The 24,931-nt window shown below is 52.7% G+C and overlaps 4 protein-coding genes across 7 annotated transcripts; 2 read left to right on the top strand and 2 right to left on the bottom strand.

Annotated features, from left to right (window-relative positions):
* Nucleotides 1-120: 120 nt before the first annotated feature.
* EEF1AKMT3 (EEF1A lysine methyltransferase 3) lies at nucleotides 121-8,198 on the bottom strand. Its single transcript, XM_059683428.1, has 3 exons — nucleotides 7,882-8,198; nucleotides 7,665-7,776; nucleotides 121-2,013 (listed from the first exon to the last, which is right to left on the bottom strand). Exons 1-3 carry the CDS (start codon nucleotides 8,056-8,058, stop codon nucleotides 1,622-1,624), a joined length of 681 nt encoding a protein of 226 aa, XP_059539411.1. The 5' UTR covers nucleotides 8,059-8,198; the 3' UTR covers nucleotides 121-1,621.
* An 80-nt stretch (nucleotides 8,199-8,278) lies between these two features.
* On the top strand, nucleotides 8,279-12,036 carry METTL1 (methyltransferase 1, tRNA methylguanosine). Of its 2 annotated transcripts, XM_059683424.1 has the most exons (7): nucleotides 8,629-8,774; nucleotides 9,074-9,159; nucleotides 9,448-9,611; nucleotides 10,516-10,700; nucleotides 10,793-10,906; nucleotides 11,265-11,366; nucleotides 11,513-12,036. In XM_059683424.1, the coding sequence occupies exons 3-7, from the start codon at nucleotides 9,467-9,469 to the stop codon at nucleotides 11,666-11,668; spliced, it is 702 nt and encodes a 233-aa protein (XP_059539407.1). In that variant the 5' UTR covers nucleotides 8,629-8,774; nucleotides 9,074-9,159; nucleotides 9,448-9,466; the 3' UTR covers nucleotides 11,669-12,036. The 2 variants fall into 2 exon arrangements, with proteins under 2 accessions (XP_059539406.1, XP_059539407.1); XM_059683423.1 differs by lacking the exon at nucleotides 9,074-9,159 and having other exon boundaries at nucleotides 8,279-8,774.
* Nucleotides 12,037-12,187: 151 nt separating this feature from the next.
* LOC132227832 (25-hydroxyvitamin D-1 alpha hydroxylase, mitochondrial) lies at nucleotides 12,188-17,261 on the top strand. Of its 3 annotated transcripts, XM_059683415.1 has the most exons (9): nucleotides 12,188-13,098; nucleotides 13,703-13,893; nucleotides 14,361-14,563; nucleotides 14,678-14,878; nucleotides 14,964-15,136; nucleotides 15,334-15,506; nucleotides 15,705-15,783; nucleotides 16,066-16,263; nucleotides 16,565-17,261. In XM_059683415.1, exons 1-9 carry the CDS (start codon nucleotides 12,904-12,906, stop codon nucleotides 16,676-16,678), a joined length of 1,527 nt encoding a protein of 508 aa, XP_059539398.1. In that variant the 5' UTR covers nucleotides 12,188-12,903; the 3' UTR covers nucleotides 16,679-17,261. The 3 variants fall into 3 exon arrangements, with proteins under 3 accessions (XP_059539398.1, XP_059539400.1, XP_059539399.1); XM_059683417.1 differs by lacking the exon at nucleotides 14,678-14,878; XM_059683416.1 differs by lacking the exon at nucleotides 16,066-16,263.
* Nucleotides 17,262-19,874: 2,613 nt separating this feature from the next.
* On the bottom strand, nucleotides 19,875-24,200 carry MARCHF9 (membrane associated ring-CH-type finger 9). The gene is made up of 4 exons (XM_059683405.1): nucleotides 23,836-24,200; nucleotides 22,687-22,842; nucleotides 21,817-22,009; nucleotides 19,875-21,340 (listed from the first exon to the last, which is right to left on the bottom strand). Exons 1-4 carry the CDS (start codon nucleotides 24,190-24,192, stop codon nucleotides 21,006-21,008), a joined length of 1,041 nt encoding a protein of 346 aa, XP_059539388.1. The 5' UTR covers nucleotides 24,193-24,200; the 3' UTR covers nucleotides 19,875-21,005.
* Nucleotides 24,201-24,931: the final 731 nt, after the last annotated feature.

Below are 24,931 nucleotides of genomic sequence, written 5' to 3'. Positions count from 1 at the left end.
GCACCCTCGCCTCCCCCACTGGGCTTATTGAGATGACTTTTCAGAACGGAATTGCTACCCCCAGTGAAATAGGAAACCATGAGACAAAGTCGTCACAAAGTAACAACACAAGACAGGTGGTAACACTTTGTTTCTTTATTTCCAATGCTCTTTCATATTTAGTATCCATTTATGAATCAAGACAAAATTGTGAGGTAGGTGGGTGGGTTCAGAAATTTGCCAGAGGTCACCTGGGAAAGGTAGGGGCATGGTCCCTTCAACAAACTCAATAAATATTTGTTGAATGAGTAAAATATTTATTAAACACTAAATAAATATAAGTGTGCCAGGAACTATGCTAGGCTTCAGGGAATTAGAGTAATTAACTACAGCCCTACCCTCCCACGCAATCTATCTAATGGTGAGAAAATCGGGAGCAGACACATGACCACCCAAGACAAGGTAAGTCTCATAAGATGAACAGTTAGGGTGTCAAAGGAGAAAGAAATCACATCCCAACAGAGGGCTCAGGAAAAGCTTTTTTTCAGGATAGAGGCTAAGAGTAGTGAAGATTTTGACCGATAGAAATAGCCCTTCCAGGGAAGGAATCATCAAAGAGAATGAAGAAAGGAGTCAGGGAAGCTTGGTGTGGATTTAGGGAACAAAGAGAAGACTTTTGGCCCGAGGTTGCAATACATTTGGAAACAAGCAGGAAATGAAGTAGAGGGTGATTTGGGATTAACTAGGATAGACTGAGTACCAAGCAGAGGAGCTTACTCTTGCTTCTGTAGGCAGCAGCAGAAGCAAATCAGGGATGCTTTTGGAAAAGTTGGAGGCCAGGAGGCCAGAGGAAGTGATATGTGGCCTGAGGAGTAAGGATAGCCCCAACCAGAGTTACCACAGTGGGAAGAGAAAAGAGATGAAGGCAAAACACATTAGGAAGGAAGGACTGACAGGGTTTAGACACTGAAATAAAAATAAAGAACCAAGTACTTAGCGATCAGGACCCCGACTCCAAAAAAGAATGAAGAAGGTACAGGCCAAAGGACAGCTCTGCTTCCTATCCCCAGCTTCGGGCCTGGGAGGACCTGACCCAGTTAGAACCATGGTCCCACCAGACTACCTCTAGAAGCAAGAAGTGGGTGGTCTGAGGCTTCTTACTTGCCCGCACCCCAACAAAAGCCTGAGTTCTTTGGATGTAGAAGAGATCTTTAATGCTCATGTTTCTTTCCCTTAAAAAAAAAAATTCCAGTAGAATTTGGCCAAATACATATATTCTGTATGAAAAGACAATAGCAGGACTGGACGTGATCAGTGACCGTCTCTCTGCAGCCACTGTTCTCACATCTCATTTACCTCCCCTTCGCCTCAAAACCCTGGATACCCTCCCATCATCATCCTTTGCTGAGAACAAGAGCTAGGAACGTCCTTTGTGCTCTAATCCAGCGCTGCTAGGGCTCTAGGATTCTTAGCCAGCAGGCACCTCCCTGTACCTGCCCAAGAGTACCTGGGGAAACTCAGAAGGAAGGAGGAGAGAGAGAGGCAAGGGAAATCCATCCTTTTTGGTCCTTATGTTTCTGGCTTTGGAGATGTGGCAGTTCCTTCATTAGGACAAGGGGTCCGGAGAAGCAGAAGGATGACATCAAACAGGTCTTCGTTCCCTGTGCCTGGCCCTATAGATGTTGACATTCTCATCCTCATCCCGCTGGGCCAGCTCCAGCTGGAAATGCTGGGGCAGGAGGTACTGAAAGAAGCTCTCTGTCCCATGCTCCTCTCTCATCTTGGAGGCCAGATAGATGGTGCCATGGGGCCCGCACAGGTGTTGGAGTGTCCCCAGCAGCAGTGGGAAGGTGGACTCCAGATACACAATATCAGCCCCCAGCACCAGGTCATAATCGCCAGGGAAGACATGCTGGTCAATCCCCCAGGACAAAGCGCGGACCTGGGCCCGGCCTCCAGCTGGCACGTTGGCCTGGACGTTGCCCTGGATCTGTTCTAGGGCCGGGGGCAGGTCAGTGATGGTAACATCCCCCCCTGAGAGAGAGAGGAAGGAGGAGAAATGAAAGTCAGAGGGACCAACAAAGGGATCTCGGCTCCTGCCCAGAAGGTCCAGAGGCCTCAGAGCCTGGAGGACACTGTCTTGACAGTCGAAGTCCACCCTTTGGCTTCAGTTGCACTAACCTCCACCTTACCCACCGCCATTCTCATTACACTACATTCTACCACATCAACATTCTCTCTGAGCTAATCTTCAACCTCTCTGCTCAAAACACAACAATCATATGTCAGCAGAAGCCTGGGTAGCACTAAGCTGGAGACGGGCTATGCACCCACCCCCTACTGCCTCGGACCAGCTTCAGAGGTCTGGAAAGCTTCCCAGAAGACGTGCCCTCAGTGAGCCTTAAAGGACAAGTCAGGTGGAGCTTTCCACACAGAGAACTGAGAGTACAAAGGCCTGGTGGTGAGAGCATGGAGTATTCAAGGAAGGCTGGATCTTAGATAATGTGGAAGGGAGGAGAAAAGTGTCAAGACATGAGAGTAAAGAGAAAAATGATAACATGCTAAGGAGATTCAGTCTTGATCCTAAGGGCAATGGGGGTTTTGTTGTTGTTGTTGTTTTTTAAAATATATATTTTTATTGATTTCAGAGAGGAAGGGAGAGGGAGAGAGATAGAAACATCAATAATGAGAATCTCTGATCGGCTGCCTCCTGCACACCCCCTACTGGGGATAGAGCCTGCAACCCAGGCATGTGATGTGCCCTTGACCGAAATCGAACTCGGGACCCTTCGGTCCGCAGGCCGACGCTCTATCCACTGAGCCAAACCAGCTAGGGCAGCGCAATAGATTTTAAATATAGAAGTAGGAAGGGTGCAGATAATCAAACTAGCATCTCAGAAAGCTTCATTCATGCAATAAATATATGTATTGAGCATCTAAGTTCTGGGGATATAGCAGTGAGCAAGACAAAACCTCAATCTTCCTAGAGGTAGAGACACACTAAGTACTGCAAGACTCTTTAATCATAACCATGATGACCATTATAGAAACAGCAAGTATTAAGAATTCATTCATTCATTTATGTTGATTATGTGCCTGTATGCCAGGTGCTGCAAACACAGCAGTAAACCAATCAAGAATCCCACTGATGGAGCTTACAGTCTAGTGGCAAGAAATAGACAACAAACAAAACATAAAATACACTGCACATGAGATGGTAGTGAGTGCTGTGGTGAAGGACGCATCAAGCAGGGGAGGAGAATAACAGCTGCTTGCGGGACAGGCAGGGAATGTAGTTTTCAACGGGATGGTTAGGGAAAGTCTTACTGAAGAGATGCATTTGGGCAAAGAAAGATGGAAGTGACGGAGCAAACCACATGGATCTCTCAGGCTAAAATGTACCAAATGAGGGACCACAGAGTGCAAAGACCTTGAGGCAAGGAGGTGCCTGGCAGGCCTACGGAGCAGCAGGAAGCCAGTGGCCGGAGCAGAGTAAGTGAGGGAGAAAAAAGTGGGGGCCGGATTCTAAACAGGGCCTTTTCAGGAGACTGTAAGAAATTTGGCTTTCACTCTGGCTGAGATAGGAGGCTACTGGATAATTTTAAATGGAAGAAGGAAATACACTGAGTTATGCTTTTAAAGGATTACTCTGGCTGCTGGGGTGAGAAAAGACGGCAGAGTGGCAAGGTCAGATGCAATGATGATCATGGTTTGAACCAGGGCAATAGCAATGTCTAACAAGTGGTCGGACCCTGAACATATTTTAAAGGTAGTCAATAGAATTTGCTGACAGATTAGATATGAAATACGAGAGAGAGAGAGAGAGAGAGAGAGAGAGAGAGAAATTGAGCCTGGCACTAAGATGTTTAGCCTGAGAGAGAGAGAGAGAGAGAGAGAGAGAGAGAGAGAGAGAGAAATTGAGCCTGGCACTAAGATGTTTAGCCTGACCAACTAGAAGACTGAGTTGCCATTCATTTAGATGAGCAAGATTGCAGGATTGGGCAGAAAGATCATGAGTCTGTTTCTAGACACATTAAATTTAAGACGTCCATCAGACAAGCACATGATATCCCAGGAGAAGAGATTACACAAACAAGTCTGAACAAGGTAGACATGGGCCAGAGAGTCATCAGCATAGAAAGGGTATTTAAAAACATGACATGATAGGATTGCTTGGGAGTGAGAGCAGGCAGAACAGGGAAGGGCTCACAGCACTTCTCCTGAGCCCTGGGAAACTCAAATTATCAGTTGAAAAGGAACCAGAATGAACTAGAGAGAAGGAAAATCTGATAATTCATGAGAGATGTGGATGGAGAAGTGTTTACTGGAACAATATCTTGGAATAGATGAGGTTTGGTGTCTCCTGAAAAGTGGAGAGCTTGACCTTAGCTAAGAGCATAACAGTCATTCATGGTACACACACTATAGGAGAGAAGGTAGCACATACAGACCCAGATACAGGTAGGTGAGTAGATCATGTTGACTTTTTCTATGAGAAAATAGAAGCAATCAGAAGAGATAGGAAACAAAGTCATCAGCTGAGAGTGAAGACAGGGGAGGAAGCATTTGGAGGTTTAAAGGGCAAGAAGGTAAGAATCAGATGTTTAGGAGAGTGAACGAGGGAGGTGCAATAGGCTAGCTGGGTAGCACTTAAGGATGCACCTGAGGTTAGTAACAAATTTAAAATGAAACCAGCCAGCACATTTGTGTATACACTAGGAGAGCCTAAGCTGGCCTGCGGTGGCAGTGTCCAGGAGGCCTTCCCTTGGAAGGCTGAGCACTAAAGGATGTGTGTGCATGAACCAGCTGGCACAGGATTTAAGGCACAGAGCATGGCCTGTGTGAAGGCTCCACGGAAGGAAACATCAAGATAGACCTGAGGCCCTGGCCTGGTAGCTCACTTGGTTAGAGCAGCATCCTGATATGCCAAGGTTGCAGGTTCCATCCCTGGTCACAGCACATACAAGAATCAACGGGTGAATGGATAAATAGGTGGAACAACAAATCGATGTTTCTCTCTCTCTGAAATCAATAAATAAATAAAATTTTTTTTTTCAATCAACCAATGGCCCAGCCTGTATTGCTCTGTGGTTGAGATCAACCTATGAACCAGGAGGTCATGGCTCGATTCCTAGTCAGGGCACAGGCTTGATCCTCAGTGGGGAACATGCACAAGGCAGCTGATCAATGATTCTCTCTCATCATTAATATTTCTATCTCTTTCTCCCTCTCCCTTCCTCTCTGAAATTAATAAAAAAAAATTTTTTTAAATAAAAAAAGGGGGGGTGTGGGGTGGGAAAGGTCAATGGGGGGAAAAAGGGACATATGTAATACTTTTAACAATAAAGATTAAAAATAACTAACTAAATAAATAAAATAAAAATCAACCAATGAATGCTAAGTGGAACAACAAATCAATGTTTCTCTATCCCTTCGTCTCGCTCTCTCTCTCTCTTTCTCTCTCTCTCAATTTTTAAAAGCCCTCTCCCTTCCCCTTTTCTGAAAATCAGGCAAAAATATTTTTTCAAAAAGAATAAAATCCATTTAAAAAAGAAAAAAGACTTGAGGAACTGACACAAGGGTAACAGGTAGCACAAGGCTTAAGGAAGGGGAGGGAGAGGCACAGAAAGAGGCTAGAGAGGGAAGTCAGACGTTGGAGGCTATCTAAACATAGTGGTCCTATTCTGAAAGCAACAAGAAGCTATTGAAAGATGGAAGTGTGTGTGTGTGTGTGTGTGTGTGTGTGTGTGTGTGTGTGTTGGGGTGGGGAGGAGTAATAGCAGTTACATTCTGGAAAGATCACTCTAATTGTTGGGTGGAGTCTGCAGAGGTATAGGCGGCAGCAAGGAGTTGAAGCAGGAAGACCAGTTTGACTAACTGTGGCAGTTCTAGGCAAGTAATGGTGGTGGCATGGACTGGGGAGCTATCAGTGACAATGGGAAACATGACATGTAAGATTCTATTAACCAATGTCACCCCAATAAATAAAGAGATTTAAAAGATTTTTAGGAGATAAAATCAATAGGACTTGAATAATGGATATGGGGTAAGAAAAAGAGATGTGTCCAAGGTGCTGTCTAGGTTTTCCACTGGGTGTGATTCACGGAGATGGAGAAGTCTGAGGAAGAAACAGGTTTGGTGGGGGAAGGTCGTAAGATCAAGTTTGGGCATGCCCAACTTCCCCACCTAAAAACTCTAATGAAAATCTAAGGAAGAGATGGCAGTAGTTTGAACTAAAGATGGTGGAGGAATGGACAACTGGGTAAGCATTAAGGACCTATGACCCAGAGGAATGGCTGATTGAGGGCATAGGATAAGGGACAAGATGACAGATTTCTGACTTGGCAGCTCAAGAAGGGTCCAAGGAGGAGAAACCAGCCTAGGAGCAAGTGAAAGCAGGTGTTCCCAACCATGTTACATGCCTTTCTCCACTGTTAGCATAACTGCCCATCTCTCATTCACCCGTCCTTCATGGAAAACTACTGCTGACACCCCTTCAGCTCTTTCTGAGCCTGCTGTGTTCACGCTGCTCACCTCTTTCCCGTCCAACAGAGCTTCTCTTTGGAAACCAGGGAGACATGACAAGGGTATGTCCACTGCCTCTGTGCATCTCACCAGAGTTCTTGTACTGTAACTTCTTCCCTGTCCTCCTCGCTAGACCATGAGCTCCTCAGGGAGAGGAAATCTGTCTTACTTGTATTCCAATAGCTAGCATGACTCTTAGCATATAGAGAACTCCAAATACATGTTGGTTGAATGAGCAGAATGAGTGCCTGCCTCTTAAAAGACTTCCCTCGATGTTAATTTGCATTTCTAGGGAGATGACATTAGAAATGTTTTTAAACGAGTGTTTCTGGTGTGAGATTTTGCCTGACTATCATATTATAAATTAAGGGACTGTTTCCTTTGCAGTTTTTGGTTCTTGACAAAAGTGAAGCAAAGTTTTCCTTACCTTTTCCTTTTTCAAGTCTGTGGTACCTAATTCCTATCCCATCCCACAAAACACACCCTAACCCTCAGAAAGTCTTAAGCTTTCTCCCAAGCAATCAAAACCTTAAAAATCTAAAAAACAAAAACAAAAAACTTTTAAACCCCTCATAGTAAAGTCAGAAAGCACTCATGAGGTTTAAAACATGTTGTATGCGGGAAACGTATTTATACGTTTTATGTATTTATACGTTCTACCAATGTAGTAGAGCGCGGGACACGTATTAATACGTTTTTTATAGACTAGCGGTAGAATGTGGGTAACGTATAAATACGTAAACTAAAGTTATCGTAATTTTACTGTGAACGTTGCCATTTGCGCAAAAAATTAGCAAAAATGGCCCGCGCCACCTGTTAGCGCGCGATAAAAACTACTCGAAAACAATGTGTTAATACCAACAGGTTACTTCCCCTAGGTATCCCCAAATATGCATCCTTCCAGAAGACCATGTCCAAAGCCAAGGAGCTTTTAAGTGAGTCTTGTCCATGAAATCAAAAAAAGTAAAAAAAGGTAGAAAACTCCCTTCTATTAAGGCCTGCCCGGTCCATGAGCGCTGCCTTCCACACAAAAACAGGTATAAAGGCGGGGGAGGGGGGGGGTCCCCAACCATTCCCCTCTCCCGAGGATCCAGCAAGTGACCATCTCCCCACATTCCCGCCCCCACCCCCACCCTCTCGGGACCACAAAGCTCACGCACCCTGCAGCGCTGCCAAGATCCCCACGATGCCGGTTCCCGCACCCAGTTCGATCACCTTCTTGTCTCGGAAATCCACATTTTGATTTTCGAAATAGTTGCACAGGCTCAGAGCCTATAAGAGAAAGAAAGACCGTCGCGGGGATCGCTCCATATGGCAAAGGGCGAGTCCGGGTCTGGCGCTCCCGCGGGCCCGCGCCCGGGGCCGCCCGCTCCTCACCGCATCCCACACGCGCGCGGCCACCCCGAGGCGGGACCCGAAGTTCTGCGTGATGCTCAGCACGTGCCCACAGAAACAGAACCGGCTCTTCTCCGAGTAAGAGTCGGCGAAGAGCCCGACCTCCCGCGGGAACACCGATTCGGGCTCGGAGGCAGGATCTGGACGGAGGTCCGCCATCCGGTCCAGAGAGTTGGGGACACCGCCGCCGGCCCGGGGACCCCCGATCCGGAGCGGGGCGGGGCGGGGGACCTCGGGCCACGTCGGCTGCCCCGTGGCACCGAGCCCCGCCTCCTGAGTCTGCCTCCTCCCTGCAGTTGGACTTCCCGGACGTGGGATGCGGAGCTACCCTCCCACTCCGGTCCCCAGCCCACACCCGCGGGACTCACTCCAGACCACGCCGGTCAGACCCGGCAGTGTGGTCCGAGGCCCGGAGAGAGGGGAGCGGCGCGAGGATTCATTCTGCCGTGGAAGGGGGGGCCCCAGACCCCTTTTACCTGCGGGGTGCACGGCCTCCTGCCGCCAGGGTAGTCACCCAGAGCCGGCCGGCGCAGGCCAAGCGAAGAGGAGGGGCGCGGGCCCTGCCTCTCCGGCCCGGGACAGACCTGAGGTGCAGAGGCGCCGGCGGCACGGATCCCCTCGGGTCCGCCCCGCCCCGCCCCATCCAATGCGCTCTCTCGGGTCTTTAAGGGGCGGGGTCTGCTCGGATGTGCTTCTGCGTCATCAGCGTGCGCCGCGGCCGCGGTCTCCACGTGGGTTCAGAAGAGACACGGGCTGGGGATCATGGCGGGAGCCGAGGCCGGGGGCGCGGCCGGAGCCCAGGCCCCGCAGCCGCAGAAGCGCTACTATCGGCAGCGCGCTCACTCCAACCCCATGGCGGACCACACGCTGCGCTAGTGAGTGCGCGGGGCAGGGGCAGGGGCCGGGGCCGGGGCAGGAGGGGGCGGAGCACTCAGGGTGGCCCTAAGCCGCCGCGAAGAGCGGTTGTGCTGGGAGGGTTCCTGGTAGCCCCGGAGGCTGGGCTCCGTGACGTCAGCCTTGGGGGTGGACCCGGCAGATTGGGCGGTGGGCGGGGTGCGGGCTGGAGGGGGCGTGGCGTTCTGGCAGAGTCTGGGTTGAGGTGCAAGTCTGGCGCGGGAAATTGTCACTGAGACAGTTGTCAGTGATGGCGACAGAAGGCCTTTTACATCGTAAGGTTTTCTTTGTCGGATTTAATAAAAAGACAACACCCAGCCGGCCTGCATCTTACTCCATCCTCTTCACCCAGAGCACGTAAGCAAAGTAAGATCCCAGCGCCTCCAGGAAGCCAGTCTCTGAGCGAAGGGGAACTCGTGCCCAGCCAGTCGTCAACCCCTAGATATGGGGATGGGCGGGCCTCGTGATGGGCCTATGATTCACAGGGTGGTTTCCACTGTATCTCCTAGAGGCCACGGGACCCACTGTTACAGAATTGTTTAGAAACCCACTCACCTACTTCCCATCCTTACCCCTCCACCCACGCACATGTAGTGACACTACTGCAATAGTATGGCCAGCCCTCTCACGTTTCTCACGTCTTCTCTCCAACAGCCCTGTGAAGCCAGAGGAGATGGATTGGTCCGAGCTATATCCAGAATTCTTCGCTCCACTGACTCAAAATCAGAGCCATGATGACCCGAAGGATAAGAAAGAAAAGAGAGCTCAAGCCCAAGTGGAATTTGCAGACATAGGCTGTGGCTATGGTGGCCTGTTAGGTAACACTCTGTCTGGGCAAGGAAAGGCAATGCCTAGGTTCTGCCACCTCAGCAGATTTGGTGGGGGCCATAGTTGGCCTTTCCCCTTCGGACCAGACACGAGTGCTGTGACATCAGTGGGGAAAGTCTCCACCTTCCATCTACTCTGGGTCTGTGGCCTTTGCCCTGGAGAAGGGAGGGGGCTGCCTCAAATGCCTCTTCAAACTTGGGTTGTCCTGTCTGGCCTGGCCCCTGGCCCCCGTCACTACGTGAGCCATTTCACCTGCCAAGTGCCGGGTCAGTGAGCTGGTCAGCACAAGCGTCAGAGATCAGCCACTGTGGCCAGTGATCCTGAACTGTCTTTCTCAGGGATTCCATCACTCCCCCCTCCCTCACCAGAACTCATTCCTTCTGCTCCACTCTCCTGTTTTTGAGTTCCTCTAGTATTCTTTGTAATGCACCCATACGTGCTTGCTAAGCCACTTCTCTATTTTTATATCTTCCCATAGAGATAATGACATGGCAAAGAGGAAGAGCATGGTACTTGGTGGCAGAAAGCTTTGGTTCAAGTTCCAGTTCTGTCTCTTCTTAGCTCTGTGACCTTGGACATTTCTTATCCTCAGTTTCCTCATATTCACAATTTACCACAGAGTTCTAAGAGGGTTAAATGAGAGAATGTGTGAAAGCACTAAAGCACTTGCAAATATACATGTCTTCCCAGGCTCTCCAACTTCCAGTCCTGGTGACAGTTTTAATATCTCCCCCAGCCCTCTACTCCAGTGTAAAACCATCCATATAGACCTCTCTGTCCACCTTGCCATTGCAGATATTGGTTGTTGCAGATTGAGGTTTCCTTTCCTGTACTGACTCCTTTGAAGTTCCTGTAGTATGAGGTTGATGATTCCATTCCTGTTTCTGTGTCCAGTGGAACTGTCACCGCTGTTCCCAGACACACTGATTCTGGGTCTGGAGATCCGGGTAAAGGTCTCAGACTATGTACAGGATCGGATACGAGCCCTACGAGCAGCTCCTGGAGGTGGCTTCCAGAACATCGCCTGTCTCCGCAGCAACGCCATGAAACACCTTCCTAACTTCTTCTACAAGGGCCAGGTGGGGACGGGCCCCGGTGGGTTAGGCTGGTGGAAAGGTGGGACATGGAGGCCAGGCTCTCACAACCCAGTTTGTGCATGTCTGTCTCACAGCTGACAAAGATGTTCTTCCTCTTCCCTGACCCACATTTCAAGCGGACGAAGCACAAGTGGCGAATCATCAGTCCCACACTACTGGCAGAATATGCCTACGTGCTGAGAGTTGGGGTGAGTTGGGAGTGGGAGGAAGGGTGGGGTGAGTATCCTATTCGGGGACCTTCCACTAAGAATTCAGTGGGGCCCCAGCCGATTTGGCTCAGTGGATAGAGTGTCAGCCTGAGCACTAATGGGTCCCGGGTTCGATTCTGGTCAAGGGCACATACCCAGGTTGTGGGCTCGATCCCCAGTAGGGGGCATGCAAGAGGCAGCTAATCAGATTCTCTCTCATTATTGATGTTTCTCTCTCTCCCTCTCCCTTCCCCTCTAAAATCAATAAAAATATTTTTTAAAAAAATAATTCAGTGGGAATGCAGCCCATCACCTTGCTGCTCAATTGCATACAGCCCCCCTGATTTTGCCTGTGCAGGGGCTGGTGTATACTATAACTGATGTGCTGGAGCTACATGAATGGATGTGTACCCATTTTGAAGGGCACCCCCTATTTGAGCGTGTGCCTCTGGAGGAGCTGGTAAGTTGGGGGCCTGAGGGAAATTGTGAAGATACAGGCCCTTTCCAGACTGGTGTTATAGTCTTTGAACCCAGCTTAGTGTCAGGAGGATGGGTGGGAGTCTCAGGGCCAGGGGTGGTCAAGGACTTATTGGACCCTTCTCCCAGAGTGAAGACCCTATTGTGGGACATTTGGGCACCTCAACTGAGGAGGGAAAGAAAGTTCTACGCAATGGAGGAAAGAATTTCCCCGCCATCTTCCGAAGAATACAGGATCCCACCCTCCAGGTGGTGACCCCCAACCCTACCCCTCCTGGTCACTGACTGCTTACCTCGCTTCATCTGGACTCCTTCTTCCAGGAACTAGAAAGAAGATCAACCCCCTGGACCTTCCCAGCTGAGACTGCTGGGGCTTTGAGGCAACAATCTCTCAAAGAAGTTGGGGGACTGCCCAGGGCAGAGCCCTGGTTTTCATTACTACCCTTGCCTCTTCCTTTCCTGCCCCTCCATTGCCAACAGGAAGTAGAAGAAGCTGACTGAGAAGATCAGAAGACCTTGAACCAGTAGGGATATTTGGGAGGATTGGGGTCTTGCTCCTCCTTAGCACTTCCTTCTCCCTCTGGGATCTCTCCTCAGCTGAAGTGAGGAATACAGTTCTCCACTGTCCATCTAAACGGCCTGCTAAGTTCAAATCACCTGTCCACTTGTGTGTACTTTGTAGTCCTGGGGTTAACAGATAAGTGGGCACATGCCCATGCTGCTATTTCTCAGGGAAGGGGAGAGTGTGTATCATGTATATCTTCCCAGCCTCTCCCTGCCTAAGACTTGATCTGGGGAATTTATGCTGCCTTTATTGTAACTGTTTCTGAAGAGTCCCAGGGAGGGTGCGGGGTTGGAGACCCTTTTTTCATCTTGAACTTCTGGGTTGACTGGCTGACATAAAAGGACCCCCATCCTCAAGGAACAAAGATGAAGGCTCCGTAACCCATTTTACCCCATTAACTCACCTGCCATTTGCCCAGTGTCCAGTACAGGAGTTGGGGGATATGTGATAGTGCAAGAAAATTCTGCTCATACAGAGAAGGAGCAGCTGATGAGCCAAGAATATGAGGACAGCTACGGCTGTGCCTCTTCCCCGCTCACTTCCTTTCCAGGAAGAGCTAGAGGATGGGGAATTCCTGAGCATGGGCCCAGGGGCCTGTCTCCGAGAGAAAGTGGTGGGAATATCAGGGACTGACTATATCTTGGTCACCTAAGTTTCACTAAATAGCCTTTCCCAGGAAGAGGTCTTCAGGTTATGGGACTAGGGCACCAGCCCAGGAGGAGAAACTGAGGCAGACCTCCCCTCCCAAGAGGGTCATTGCAACATGAGACCCAAGAGAGCTGCACAGGCAGCCTCAGCCCCTCCTACTGTTCCTAGGTGCTAATCCCTGCACAGACCACTGGAAAGAGGATTGGCTGAGTGGCTTGGAGAGGGGGCGTCGCCACTACCTTCCCCAAGGGTTAAATAGGGGCGCAGACAAGATGCTTGGAAGTGCTGTATTTCCCCGAACCAGACCATGACCCAGACCCTCAAGCTCGCCTCCAGGGTGTTGCATCGAGCCCGCTGTGTTTTTGAGATGGGCGCCTCACTGGGCTCCAGAGGCTCCGGCTCAGCGCCTCGGGGCTTGGCAGACATCCCAGGCCCCTCCACGCCGGGTTTTCTGGCCGAACTTTTCTGCAAGGGAGGGCTGTCGCGCCTACACGAGCTGCAGGTAGATTGGGACTCTGTTCCTGGGACTCCCGCGCTGGGGACACAGACTAGTGCAGATCGTAGGAGGGAAGGCCAGTGAGGACGGATGCGCATGAATTACAGAAAGACTAGCTGGGACTTGGGGCTTTGGCTCAAGCAGCACGGAGTCCATCCCGACACCCAGCAGGAGTGCATTCAGAAAGCGCCTTCTCCTCGCAGTGCGGAAGTCTGGAAGCCCGGTAGGTCCAGACAAGTGGGCAGGAGGCAGGAACGCGCAGGACCTTCCCCGGGCATTCCGCGTGTTGGGCTTAAAGCTACCTGCGCTCTTATCCTTTGGGCTCTCGTCCTGAAATGGAGAGTCCACGTGTAAACCTTTAGGGATTTTTCCACCGTGGCTTGGCCAAGGTGACCAAAGAGAGGTCCTGAATATCTAAGCAAAGTCCTTCCACTTGGCCCGTCACATTCCAACTTTCTAGGGATGGAAAGAGGGGGAGGGGTTTTTAGCATTAGGTCCATGCACCAGCTGGGAGCTCCCCCTTCCAAAGCCTCGCCACTTGGCCTTGGCACGGGCCAACCTGGGAGTCCCTTTGCCCATGTCTCCGGTGTCGCCGGGCCCATTCTCCCAGGTGCAGGGCGCTGCGCGCTTCGGTCCTGTGTGGTTGGCCAGCTTCGGGAAGGTGCGCACGGTGTACGTGGCGGCCCCTACACTCATCGAGCAGCTGCTGCGACAGGAGGGGCCCAGGCCCGAGCGCTGCAGCTTCTCACCGTGGGCTGAGCACCGGCGCCAGCGCCAGCGGGCTTGCGGACTGCTCACGGCGTGAGTCCTCTCTGGCCCAAAGCCCTGAAGCCCCACTGCGTCCCTCTCCATTGGAGGGTCTGGAGACAGTCTGGGGGTGTGGAGGAGGGGAGGCCGTCTCCCCCAGACTCTGCCAAATAGGGATTTTCACCCCAGTCTGTTTCTCAAGCTCAGGTAGAGCCCGTCCCGCGCCCCACGCTCCCCTCCTCTTGATCCTTATCTTTTGAGGGCAGAATCCTGGGTGCCGGCAAACGGGGCTAGGGTACCAGGATCCAGATGTAATGTAAGATTCTGTGACTCAGGTTACCCAGGAATCCAGGCCCCTCTGGGGGCAGGAAATGAGTAAGGAGGAAAGGGGATGAAAAGCAGACGCAACTCCACTCCTAGTCACCCGAGCGGAACACGCTCCTCAACCGCAGCCAGCAGCGCCGAACGGCCTCCACATACCCACATCTGCCCTGATGCGCCCCCTCTCCGCACCCCTACAGGGAAGGCGAAGAATGGCAGAGGCTCCGCAGCCTCCTGGCCCCGCTCCTCCTTCGGCCTCAAGCAGCTGCCCGCTATGCCAGGACCCTGGACGACGTGGTCCTTGACCTGGTGCGGCGACTGCGGCGTCAACGGGGACGTGGTACTGGGTCGCCCGCCCTGGTTCGCGATGTAGCCGGAGAGTTTTACAAGTTTGGACTAGAAGGTGAGTACCAAGACAGTTGAGGCAAGCTTAGGAGGCATTACCCCCCGCCCCCCGCCCAGGGTGTGGGGTGGAGGTGGGGTCGCCCGTGTCCTGACAGCGCCCCCTCCCGGCCAGGCATAGCAGCTGTGCTGCTGGGTTCGCGCCTGGGCTGCCTGGAGACAGAAGTGCCTCCAGACACCGAGACCTTCATCCGGGCGGTGGGATCTGTGTTTGTGTCCACGCTGTTGACCATGGCGATGCCCAACTGGCTGCACCGCCTGGTGCCGGGACCCTGGGGCCGCCTCTGCCAAGATTGGGACCAGATGTTTGCATTTGGTGAGGCACAGACGTGAAGCCGGGATGGGAGGACGGAAAGCCGTCCAGGGGTAGTGAGGCCTCCCTGCACCTTCCCCCCACGCAGCCCAGAAGCACGTGGAGCGGCGAGAGGCCGAGGTAGCCATGAGGAGCCAGGGAAGGCCTGAGGAGGACATGGAATCGGGGGCGCACCTGACCTACTTCCTGTTTCAGGAAGAGTTGCCTGCCCCGTCCATCCTGGGGAATGTGACGGAGCTGCTACTGGCCGGAGTGGACACGGTAGCGTTCTCCCTCCATGTTGTGGGCCCCACTTTCAGAGCTTAGCCTGTCCAATCTCAATCCGGCTGCAGAGGATTCGCTATGGCCCTCTAGAACCGCTTGGGTTAGCACTTCCTGGGCTGCGGGCAGCTTCACGTTCTGCTCCCTAGGCTGGTTTCTGCTCTTACTGCCTCCAATGCTCTCACCTATCCTCTCAGGTGTCCAACACGCTCTCCTGGGCTTTATATGAACTCTCTCGGCACCCCGAAGTCCAGACGGCTCTCCACTCCGAGATCACAGCTGCCTTGGCCAGGGGGTCCAATGCCCACTCCTCAGCCACTGTTCTGTCCCAGCTGCCCCTGCTGAAGGCTGTCCTCAAGGAAGTGCTAAGGTGAGGGGGAAGGAGAGAAGGAGCTAGAGAAAATGCTGGGGAAGGGCTGGGAAAGCAGGCAGTCGATGGGAGTAGGGAGAAAGTGGAGAAAATTGTACTCTACTCCTGGCCAAGAATGGGTTTGGAAGTTGCTGGCATGAGAGGGAGGCTAACGGCCCAGCCTCACCTTCCTGTCTCTCCTTGTGCTCTGCCACACAGACTGTACCCCGTAGTACCTGGAAATTCCCGTGTTCCAGATAAAGACATTCGTGTAGGTGATTATATCATCCCCAGAAATGTGAGTAGAGCCTATGGGTCCATTTTGCTAAGCCATCCCTCGCTATCTTGGCCCTGATCGCATTCTCAACTCTCCATAAGCCCTTCAAACCCTTCCCTTGGCCTGAGTGCTTCTCTCTGGGATATAATGGGGCAGTGGAAAAATCACTTCAAAAGCAGCCACAGAAAATTTCCCCATCACCTACTAGAGCCTGCCTTCATCCCAGTCCATATAGTCTTTTCTCCATGTCTCTCCTTGCATTCCTGGGTCCGAATTGACAAGTCTGTGTTTCTCCCTCACCAGACGCTGGTCACTCTGTGTCACTATGCCACTTCAAGGGACCCTGCCCAGTTCCCAGATCCAAATACTTTTCGCCCAGCGCGCTGGCTGGGGGAAGGTCCAGCCCCCCACCCATTTGCCTGCCTTCCCTTTGGCTTCGGCAAGCGCAGCTGCATGGGGAGACGCCTGGCAGAACTTGAGCTGCAAATGGCTTTGGCCCAGGTGAGTGATCTAGACCTCCAGACGAGAGAGACCCTAACCCTCTCAAGCTGTGAGCTCTTCTCCTGACAAACATAGGAGAACATTTAAGACTTAATGTTTTAAATACGTCAATCTCATTATAGTCCTGGAAAGTGAATGAGGGTATTTGGACTATCTATTTCTCTACCATAGTCCCTTATCCTGATTAACCAAGAAGTTCACTACCAACCTTGACCATTCTAACACAAATAATGCCCATGACCAAAGCAGCCCACCATTGTAGACTCCTCCCATAATGATAGCTTTCTTCCTCACTTTTCAGATCTTGACCCACTTTGAGGTACAGCCTGAGCCAGGCGCTGCCCCAATCAGACCCATGACCCGGACTGTCCTGGTACCTGAGAGGAGCATCAACCTACAGTTTGTGGACAGATAGTCCTGGGGAAGGAGGCTGTTACCTCTTCTCTCATCATAGGGGTTTATTAGGCACAAGACCAAGAGATGTGTATTTCCCCTGAGACCTGTCTATCTCATCACACTAGTCAGAATGATCATAGCAAAGGGTTTGAGGCAGTCCTGGCCAAGGTGTGAAGTATGCATTTGGCCTGACCCAGCAGGCCCGGAGAAAACCACAGTCCCTCTGCTGCTCAGCCCTTTTCCTGATCATATCATATGCATCCTTCAAGGGCCAGCTCAGACTTTTAACTAATAATGCTGGGTGACCTGAGGAAGAATTCCACCACCGCCCTTCGGGGGCTCCACAGTGTTCATAGATGCTGCTGACTAGCTCTTTACATGACATGAGCTAAGTAATTGTGCATCTGGTCTGCACCTGGTTGGTCTTCCTTGCATGTGAGCTCTTTGAGAGGAAGGATGAGGCCTTATTCAGTGTTTATACCCCTGCCAGGGCCTGTCCCTGGGTGACACGCAAAATCTCAGATTGAATCTGGACCATGTGGCAGAAGCGGGGAGCAGCTTACCAGGCTCTGCCTACCCCGTTCCTTCCTCACCTTGCCTCTCGGAGGGTGAATCTGCCTTTGCCTGGTTTATGATTTTTTAACAATGATCCTTGCCTCTCTGGTCACTATTGAGTTGGCTTGACTTAGTTCCCAGACAGAGACATCTCTGCACCTTTCCTTGTATATGCCTTCCTTTTACATATTGATATTTTTAAATATTCATAGTTTTGAAATAAAAAAAATTTGAATGTTCCCTCCTTGACTTTTGACTTATTTCTCTCCCACTTTCACTTCCTACAAGACCTGGAGGCAAGACCCTCACCCAAATCCCTGACCTTGTTTTCTCAGGCCCTGGGATTGACCCCAATAGCATGGGAGGTCTAGGTACCTGGAAGAGGGTTTGCATCACAAACCCAGACACGTTTCTGTCTGGAGTGGGAACAGCCAAGTCTGGCTCCCTGGAGGAGAGTAAGAGGGTGGTGGTAAGGAGTAACCACAGGGCTAGCTGTAAAAAAGGGCCGGAGCTAGGGATTTACAGAGATGGCCAGAGGCGGCTGACTCTTTGGTAGAAGTGTTTTTGGAACCTGAACTGAAGGACATCCTAGAATGGCCACTCTGACCTCTCTGGGAAAATTGCTCCAAGGTCTTTTCCTTTGGAGGAAGACTGGATACAACCAGAGAAATGAAGTCAGACAGGATGAAAGCTCAGTGTGGGGGTGGCCAGGAGCCCTGGGGCACCAAGCAGAAAGGGGCTGGGCAGAGGGAGCCTGTTGCCCTGAGTCAGCACTCTCTGGCCCCCCAGAAGTTGGGCACAGCCCTCCCCTTGTGCTGTATACAGATGAACTCATCTTCCATATAAATCAATCTCTCAGCACACTCCCCACAGCTCCCTCTGAGGGTAGCCCAGATTACCCTCCCCATGTCAGGACTTGTCCCCTTTCCTCCTGCTCCTTCCACACCCCATTCCAATGAGCCAGATGTAGATGGAGATTTCACTTCACACTTCCTCCTCCTCCCCACCACCTCAACCCCCTGCCCTAGACATGGCTCCCTGACCACAGAAACTTCATTAGCCACCAAGCCTTCTGGGGAGTTATCTATTTATGTAAAATCTACAGAGGGGCAGGTTGTCCCTTTACTGTCCCTTCTCTCAATTCCTGTACTATACTCGATCCCCATTCCCATTCCCCTATCACTAAACTCAACCCAAACTTCAGTGAGCTGATTTTTCGCCGACTTGAGCTTTGAAAGAATAAAGCCCCAATTCCTCTCAGACCCTTTCCCCTGGACTTAGTGATGCAGGCTCTGACACCCACACTCCCCACTGGGCAAGTTGGACTGCTCACTTGAGGATGGCAACAGTTACTATGACCCCTTTTCTGGATAAGATTCTCTTTAAGGTGGAAAAGGGAAGGATAGGGGACAGTACTGATTGCTGGTCCCAACCCAATACCAAGACATCCAATGGTACTGAAAGGAAGAGGAATATACTGTCTCACTTGGCCTGGTTTTAGGACCTAGAGTCCAAATGGAGACAGTGTTTGTGTGCCTATGATCTTGGGATTATTTAAATTTCCATGTGGGCCATCACGGGGGCAGCCCAGGCTTGGCACAGGAAACCCCAACTATGTGGTACCTACCTGAACCCTATCTGCCATGATAGGCACTAGTAGTCACTCTGATTTGCTGTCTCCCATCTGACAGCTGGTTCCCACCAGCTATCCTGTGAATAGCAAATCAGTAAAGTCTGGCTCTTCTGTCTGCTCAAGTAGGGAATGTGGAAGGTTACTTCTCTGGAGAAACAATTTTCCACTGGAAAATGGGGGAGGGGGGAACGGGATATTGCTTAGCCTCAGTTCCCTCTCCATGTTGATTCCTGGAGGTGATACACATCCCACACGTCCAGGTGACTTTGGTATCTATACCTCCAGGCAAGTCTGGGTGCTAGCACCATGGACAGCAGCGAAGACCCCCTTTTAGAGAGGGGTAAGAGATAACCAATACCCAAGCAAGGATATGTGACCTTTAACAGATAAGCATTTTCCCCAAAACATCCCCAGGGAGCACACAGAGCAGACCTTCTCTGAGAGAAGGACTAATAATAGGAAAGGCCTCTGGATCTGACTTTAGCAAAGTGTGAAGTAATTAATTTAATTGCTGATGAGTAGTTCACTTAAAAGATACCATCATTCATATAATACACAGCTCCAAGACCTCAGGAGAAAGGGCTGAGGCTTAGGCTGATCCACATTTTAACCAGTCCTCCCCAAATTTTCTCTATAGACAACTGCCCTCTACGCTGCTGTCTCCAAGCACAATACTTCCAGTTAATACCACCAGCTGAGACACAGCAGGATCAGACCTATAAGCTGGAGACTCATATCATGGAAGGATTCTGTCCATCTCACTTCAAATAAGTCCAAATTCACTTCACACCCCTTCTCCGGGTGAGCACAGTACCTGAGAAGGACTAAGAATCCAAATGATCCCCAGAGCAAGAAGGAGAGCTCCAGCCTTCCTCTGCTCCCACGTGTAGAGCATTGGAGGAGCTCTCATTCTTACAAATAACCACCATCCTTCACATTTGCAATGCCTAGTTTCCCTCATATTTACATATCTATGACACTCAACACACATTTCCAAGGCTCTGTGCAATTCCAGATGAAAAACACATTTTGCAATTTGTTAACCAGCTATTATTTGAAATAAATGGACCATCATCTACAGTATAAATCATTTTATGCCATCATTGATTTTCTTTGCAGTGGCATTCAACCTGTCCCTTCTTCTTCTTTTTTTAAATATATTTTTATTTATGTCAGAGAGGAAGGGAGAGGAAGAGAGAGATAGAAACATCAATGATGAGAGAGAGTCATTGATCAGCTGCCTCCTGCAAGCCCCACACTGGGGATTGAGTCCGAAACCTGGGCATATGCCCTGACCGGGAATCGAACCGTGACCTTCTGGTTCATAGGTCGATGCTCAACCACTGAGCCATGCCGGCTGGGCGCAACCTGCCCCTTCTCTATCCTCATTCCAACCCTATGAGGTAGACAGGAAAACCACAGTGGAGAGATTTTTTTGTAAATCACAAACTTGGAGGTGGTAGGTCCACCCATTAGATACCTCTGAGCGTTGCCATCTAGCAGCCAACATGAATTATTCACCAGCAAGTGGGAGTTACACCTCCAATTCAGAACCCACTGCTGCATTTGGGATTTGTAACCTCTGCAGAGAAACCTCCCCACACCTCCCAACCCTCCAGAGAAGCCCCAGATGAGAAAGGAGTCTCCACGTGCATATAAATGATTCTTTATGCCCTCCCCCCATGCAATGGGGGGCAGAGCAGGGGAAGTCCCCCCGCCCTCATGCAGGGAACGGGAGGTCAATGTATACTAGTCTTATTGCCAGCTGCCCTGTGGCCATGGGGTGGGGAATGGGGGGGGGGGTCTACAGCCCCTTTCTTCTGGCATTGGTTCCCCCTCACCAAGTCACCATGGTAGAGCTGAGGGGCTGGAGGCCCTAGGAGCTGAGGTAAGGACGGTTCTCTGGGGAAGAAAAGCTGTTCTCCCCACTTGCCCACTGGCTGCCCCAGGATGAGTGTGGGGAATGGAATGTCATCCAAGTGACTCCACCCAGTGGGCAGAAGCCAGACAATGTCTCCAGCTTGAGGCTGCCCACAGAGATCTTCAGTGGTGGGAGCAGTGTGCCCCAAACATCTGGTCCAGGTGGTACCTCCAGCAGCCATGATAGCTCATCTCTGGCCGACGCATTGACTCAAGATCCCCGCTCCTGGAGTTCAGTTCAGACTGTGGTGACCCTCATGACAACCTCTCGGCCGGAATGGGAACTAGAACGCGCATCTGGTGGCCGAAGCTGTCCAAGGAGGTGCAGGATTGTGTAACCACAGCGCTGAGGCAAGAGCGTCCGCATGCGCTGGGCAGCCGGGGGTCGGCTGGTGGCCCCAGAGGGAGGGCCCGTCCGTGAGGTCCTGGGGCCCGGCTTCCCTGCCGTCCCTCCCCCTGCATCTCCTCCTATGTCCTTGGTCTTGTCATAATTCAGGACCTTCCACTGCTGGTTCACTGCCTGCCAGCGTTTGAAGATGCGGTAGACAGAGGAGCCTTCGTGGACAATGAGTCCTAAGCAAGAGGGGTAAGATATCCAGGGTCAACTGCTGCCCAGACCTAGGCCAGAGGTGCTGAAGCAAGCATTTTCCAGAGTGAGGAGATAGGGTTGCAAAAGGCTTGGAGAAGCTGGGAAGGGAGGGGCACCAAGATAGCCCTAAGGGCTCTCAATGGTAGAAAACGTGGCCTTAAAGCTGAAGGAATGGGGAGGGAAAGTTAAGTGTATGAGTGCAGCGGTTCTCAACCTGTGGGTCGCGACCCCTTTAGCGGTCGAACGACCCTTTCACAGGTGTCGCCTAAGACCATCCTGCATATCAGATATTTACATTACGATTCATAACAGTAGCAACATTACAGTTATGAAGTAGCAACGAAAATAATTTTATGGTTGGGTCACAACATAAGGAACTGTATTTAAAGGGCCAGAAGGTTGAGAACCACTGAGTTAGAGGAAGTTGCTCCTCAGGTCAAAGGGAGAGAGGTGCCCGCACCTATGCAGACGACATCCATGAAGCCATACATGCCGTAGCAGATCTGAAATAGCAGATCCTGTCGTTGCCACTTGGCTGAAGGGCTGAGTGAGGACCAGATGAGCCAGGAGATGCTGGCGACGAGGAAGAGAGAGCCCAGAACTATGGCCGCAATCTGGACCTTCTCAATGACTGTCAGGGAGATGGCTTGCCACTGTGTGGGAGAGAGGGTTCCAAAAAGTCACAGAAAGACATGGAGGGCCAGGTGATGGTTAGCCCTGAGAAGGAGGATGCTCCAGGAGCCTTCCTGGAACCCTTCCGGCAGGATTAACACCTGTCTCTTCTGTGCCCTGATCAAACCTAGCCTGTGGCACTGCTCAAGTTGTTTGAAACCATGTGTCTGTCCTGGTTTAGAAAGGCAGGATCAGGCAAGTGCTCTGAAGCCAGACCATCTAGGTTTGAATTCCAAATTCTAACTCCATCACTTCCTGGCTGAGTAACCTTGGGCAAGTTTTCAAATCTCTTTGTGCACCAATCTTTAAGATGGGGATAATAATGGTATATAACTAATAGAATTATTATGATGATTAAAAGAGTTAATACACACCAAGAGCTTGACACACAGAAAACACTACATAATTGCTATCCTCATTGATATTACTATCTTTTTCTTTTTTGTTGTCCCAGTGCAGTGCCTAGAACAGTGCCTGGAATAAAGGTGGCACGCAATAGTGTCTTTGTAAATAAGTGAAGAAAGGGAGGATTTACAGAAAGACAGGAAGTTGTGGGGAGGGGTAAATAAATGGATGAAATAGGCTCCCCGGAGGGTTCCTGACTCTGAATGCTGAAAGGCCCTTACTCCAATCCGAGAGTCCTCTCCGCGCACCTCACCTGCAGTGGGTTCTTGGTGCTGATCGCCAGGACCTGGTACTTGAAGTAGCAGAGCTCACAGCTCCAGGAGCCCCTCTCGCTAATCCAGCGGATGAGGCAGGGCTGGTGCGTGCAGCGCACGGAGCCGTCACAGCGGCAGGGGCTCAGGAGCTCCCCCTGGAGGAAGAGTGACGACAGTCCCTGTCAGCTAGCACCACCGGGACCCACTCCTCTCCGCTCTGGGAGATCAGTCATTGTCCCACCTTAGAAAAGCTCAGGCCTTTCACCCCACAGAGGGCAAGAGGCTAAGGCTGCAGGACAAAAGAAAAAAGTTAGAGCGCAAGGTAAACTTCCCTGACCAAACAGACGAGGATGAAAAGGGACTGGAGCGGAGGTGGGGAAATGGGTCTTCTCTTTCCCCAGCATTTGGAGAGGGTGGTCTTTAAGGCGTCCCGACTGGAAGGCTACCCCTTAGGATCTGAAGGGTTAGCGTTAGAGCTTCAGAGCCAGGCCTTCCTCCCCTTCCATCGCCGTAAAGCATGTCACAGGTGTGGCGCGCACTGGGCTGGGTTAGTCCTCCGTTTCCAAGTATCAAAAGGGAGAAGAAATTGGTGGTGGGGGGGGAGCAGGTGTTCCCTTTTAATCCAGGAAATATGTCTCACCGCATAGAGACATCCCCTGCACTAACCCGAGACAACTTTGTCCATAACATTTAAACAATGAGCACTCTTTGCAATGAGATGGAAAGTTGCAGAACGGGAAGTGGAGAAAAGTGCCCCACGGAGAGAAATGTTGAATGAGGCCAGGGCGCCGGCTGGGCCCCTCCCTTCCAGGTGGAAACCAGCGCTCTCCTCGGCCACCTCCCCAGCCGACAAAGACCCCAGGGGGAGAGGCCGGGGGAGGAAGGCAGTCCCCGTTCGTGGGCGAGGGATGTTGAGCTTCGCCGGGAGAAAGTCCCACCCCTTCCCGGCGACCCCTGGTCCCCCTCCACCTCCAACAGACGCTCCGGGCGTCTCCAGCCGGCCCCCCAACCTCCCCCGAGTCCCACTCGGGTGCCGGGTCCCGCCCAGCCTCCCAGGCCCCGCCCCCGTCCGCGGCCTCCCCGGGCGCCCCAGGTGGGCGCCGCCACCCCGCCCGGCCCCGCCCCGCGAGCGCCCGGCCCGGCCTGACCTGCTCGGGGCCCTGGAAGCAGATCCGGCACTGGGGGGTCCGCAGCCCGCTGTCCAGGCTGCTGCTGAGCGACAGGGCGTCCAGCGCGCCCGGGGGCGGCGGCGGCGCGGGCGGCGGCGGGGGTCCGGCCCGCGGCTCCTTGTCGCCGGCCAGGCCCCGCGCGCGCGGCCCCGGCCCGTAGTACTCCTCCTCGTCGCCGTCGCCCTCGTCCCGGGCCGCGCAGCCGGCGAAGGGCGCCCAGCCGCAGCCGCTCCCCCCGCCCCCCCGGGGCTGCGGCTCGGCGCGGGGCCGCCCCCCGCCCGTCAGCACCAGCAGCTTCAGCTCGTTCAGGAACATGCGGAGCCGCGACTTGAGCATCGTCCGGGCGCCGGGGGGCGGGGGGCGGCGCGCAGGGGCTCCGGGCGGCGGGGGAAGGGAGAGGGCAAGGCCGGAAAGGGGGCGCGCACCGGGGAGCCCAGCCCCGCCGGGGTCCTCGGGGCCTGGGAGCGCCGTTCACGGCCGCCACCGCCGGGGCTTCGGGGCTGGCGGCGCCGGGAGGGCGGGCGGCCCGGGGGCGGCGGGGCGGGCGGCCATGGCCCGGGCGGTGGGCGGGGAGGGGGTTCAGGGTACCGCGCCCCGCGGGTCTGGGTCCGGAGCGGGCCGGACCCCCGGGATTACGCGCCCGGATCCTCCTGCGGCGGAGCCGCCCCCCATCGCCGTGCTCCCGGCCCCAGTCCCGCTTCGGCTCCCGGCTCCGTCTCGGCTCGGCCCGTGCGCTCGGCGGTGGCAAATGGCGGCTCCTTCCGGCGGCGGCGGCGGCGGCGGCGGAGACCCCCCCACCCCCGGAGCGGCGGGCGGGAGGGGCGGGCGGGGCGGGAGCCGGGGAGCCGGTGAGGGATGGAGGGAGGGGCGGGGCGGGGAGGGGGAGAGGAGCAGTGGCCGCGGCTGCGCATCCCCGCCCTGCCCGGCAAGAGCAGGTGTCCCTAGAGGCGGGGGCGAGTGTGCAGCCCAGGGGAGGATGGAGGGAGGGGAGTGTCCGAGAAAGGAGAGTGTGCACACTGGTAGGAGAGTAGGTGTGTGAACGGGTGAGGGGGGAAGGGGAGTGGGTGCTCAAAGA

The sequence above is a fragment of the Myotis daubentonii genome, chromosome 2 (assembly GCF_963259705.1).
Source record: "Myotis daubentonii chromosome 2, mMyoDau2.1, whole genome shotgun sequence".
Classification (NCBI taxonomy): domain Eukaryota; kingdom Metazoa; phylum Chordata; class Mammalia; order Chiroptera; family Vespertilionidae; genus Myotis; species Myotis daubentonii.
Note: the sequence above shows the minus strand (reverse complement) of the source record. Positions and strands in the feature narration are given on the sequence as shown.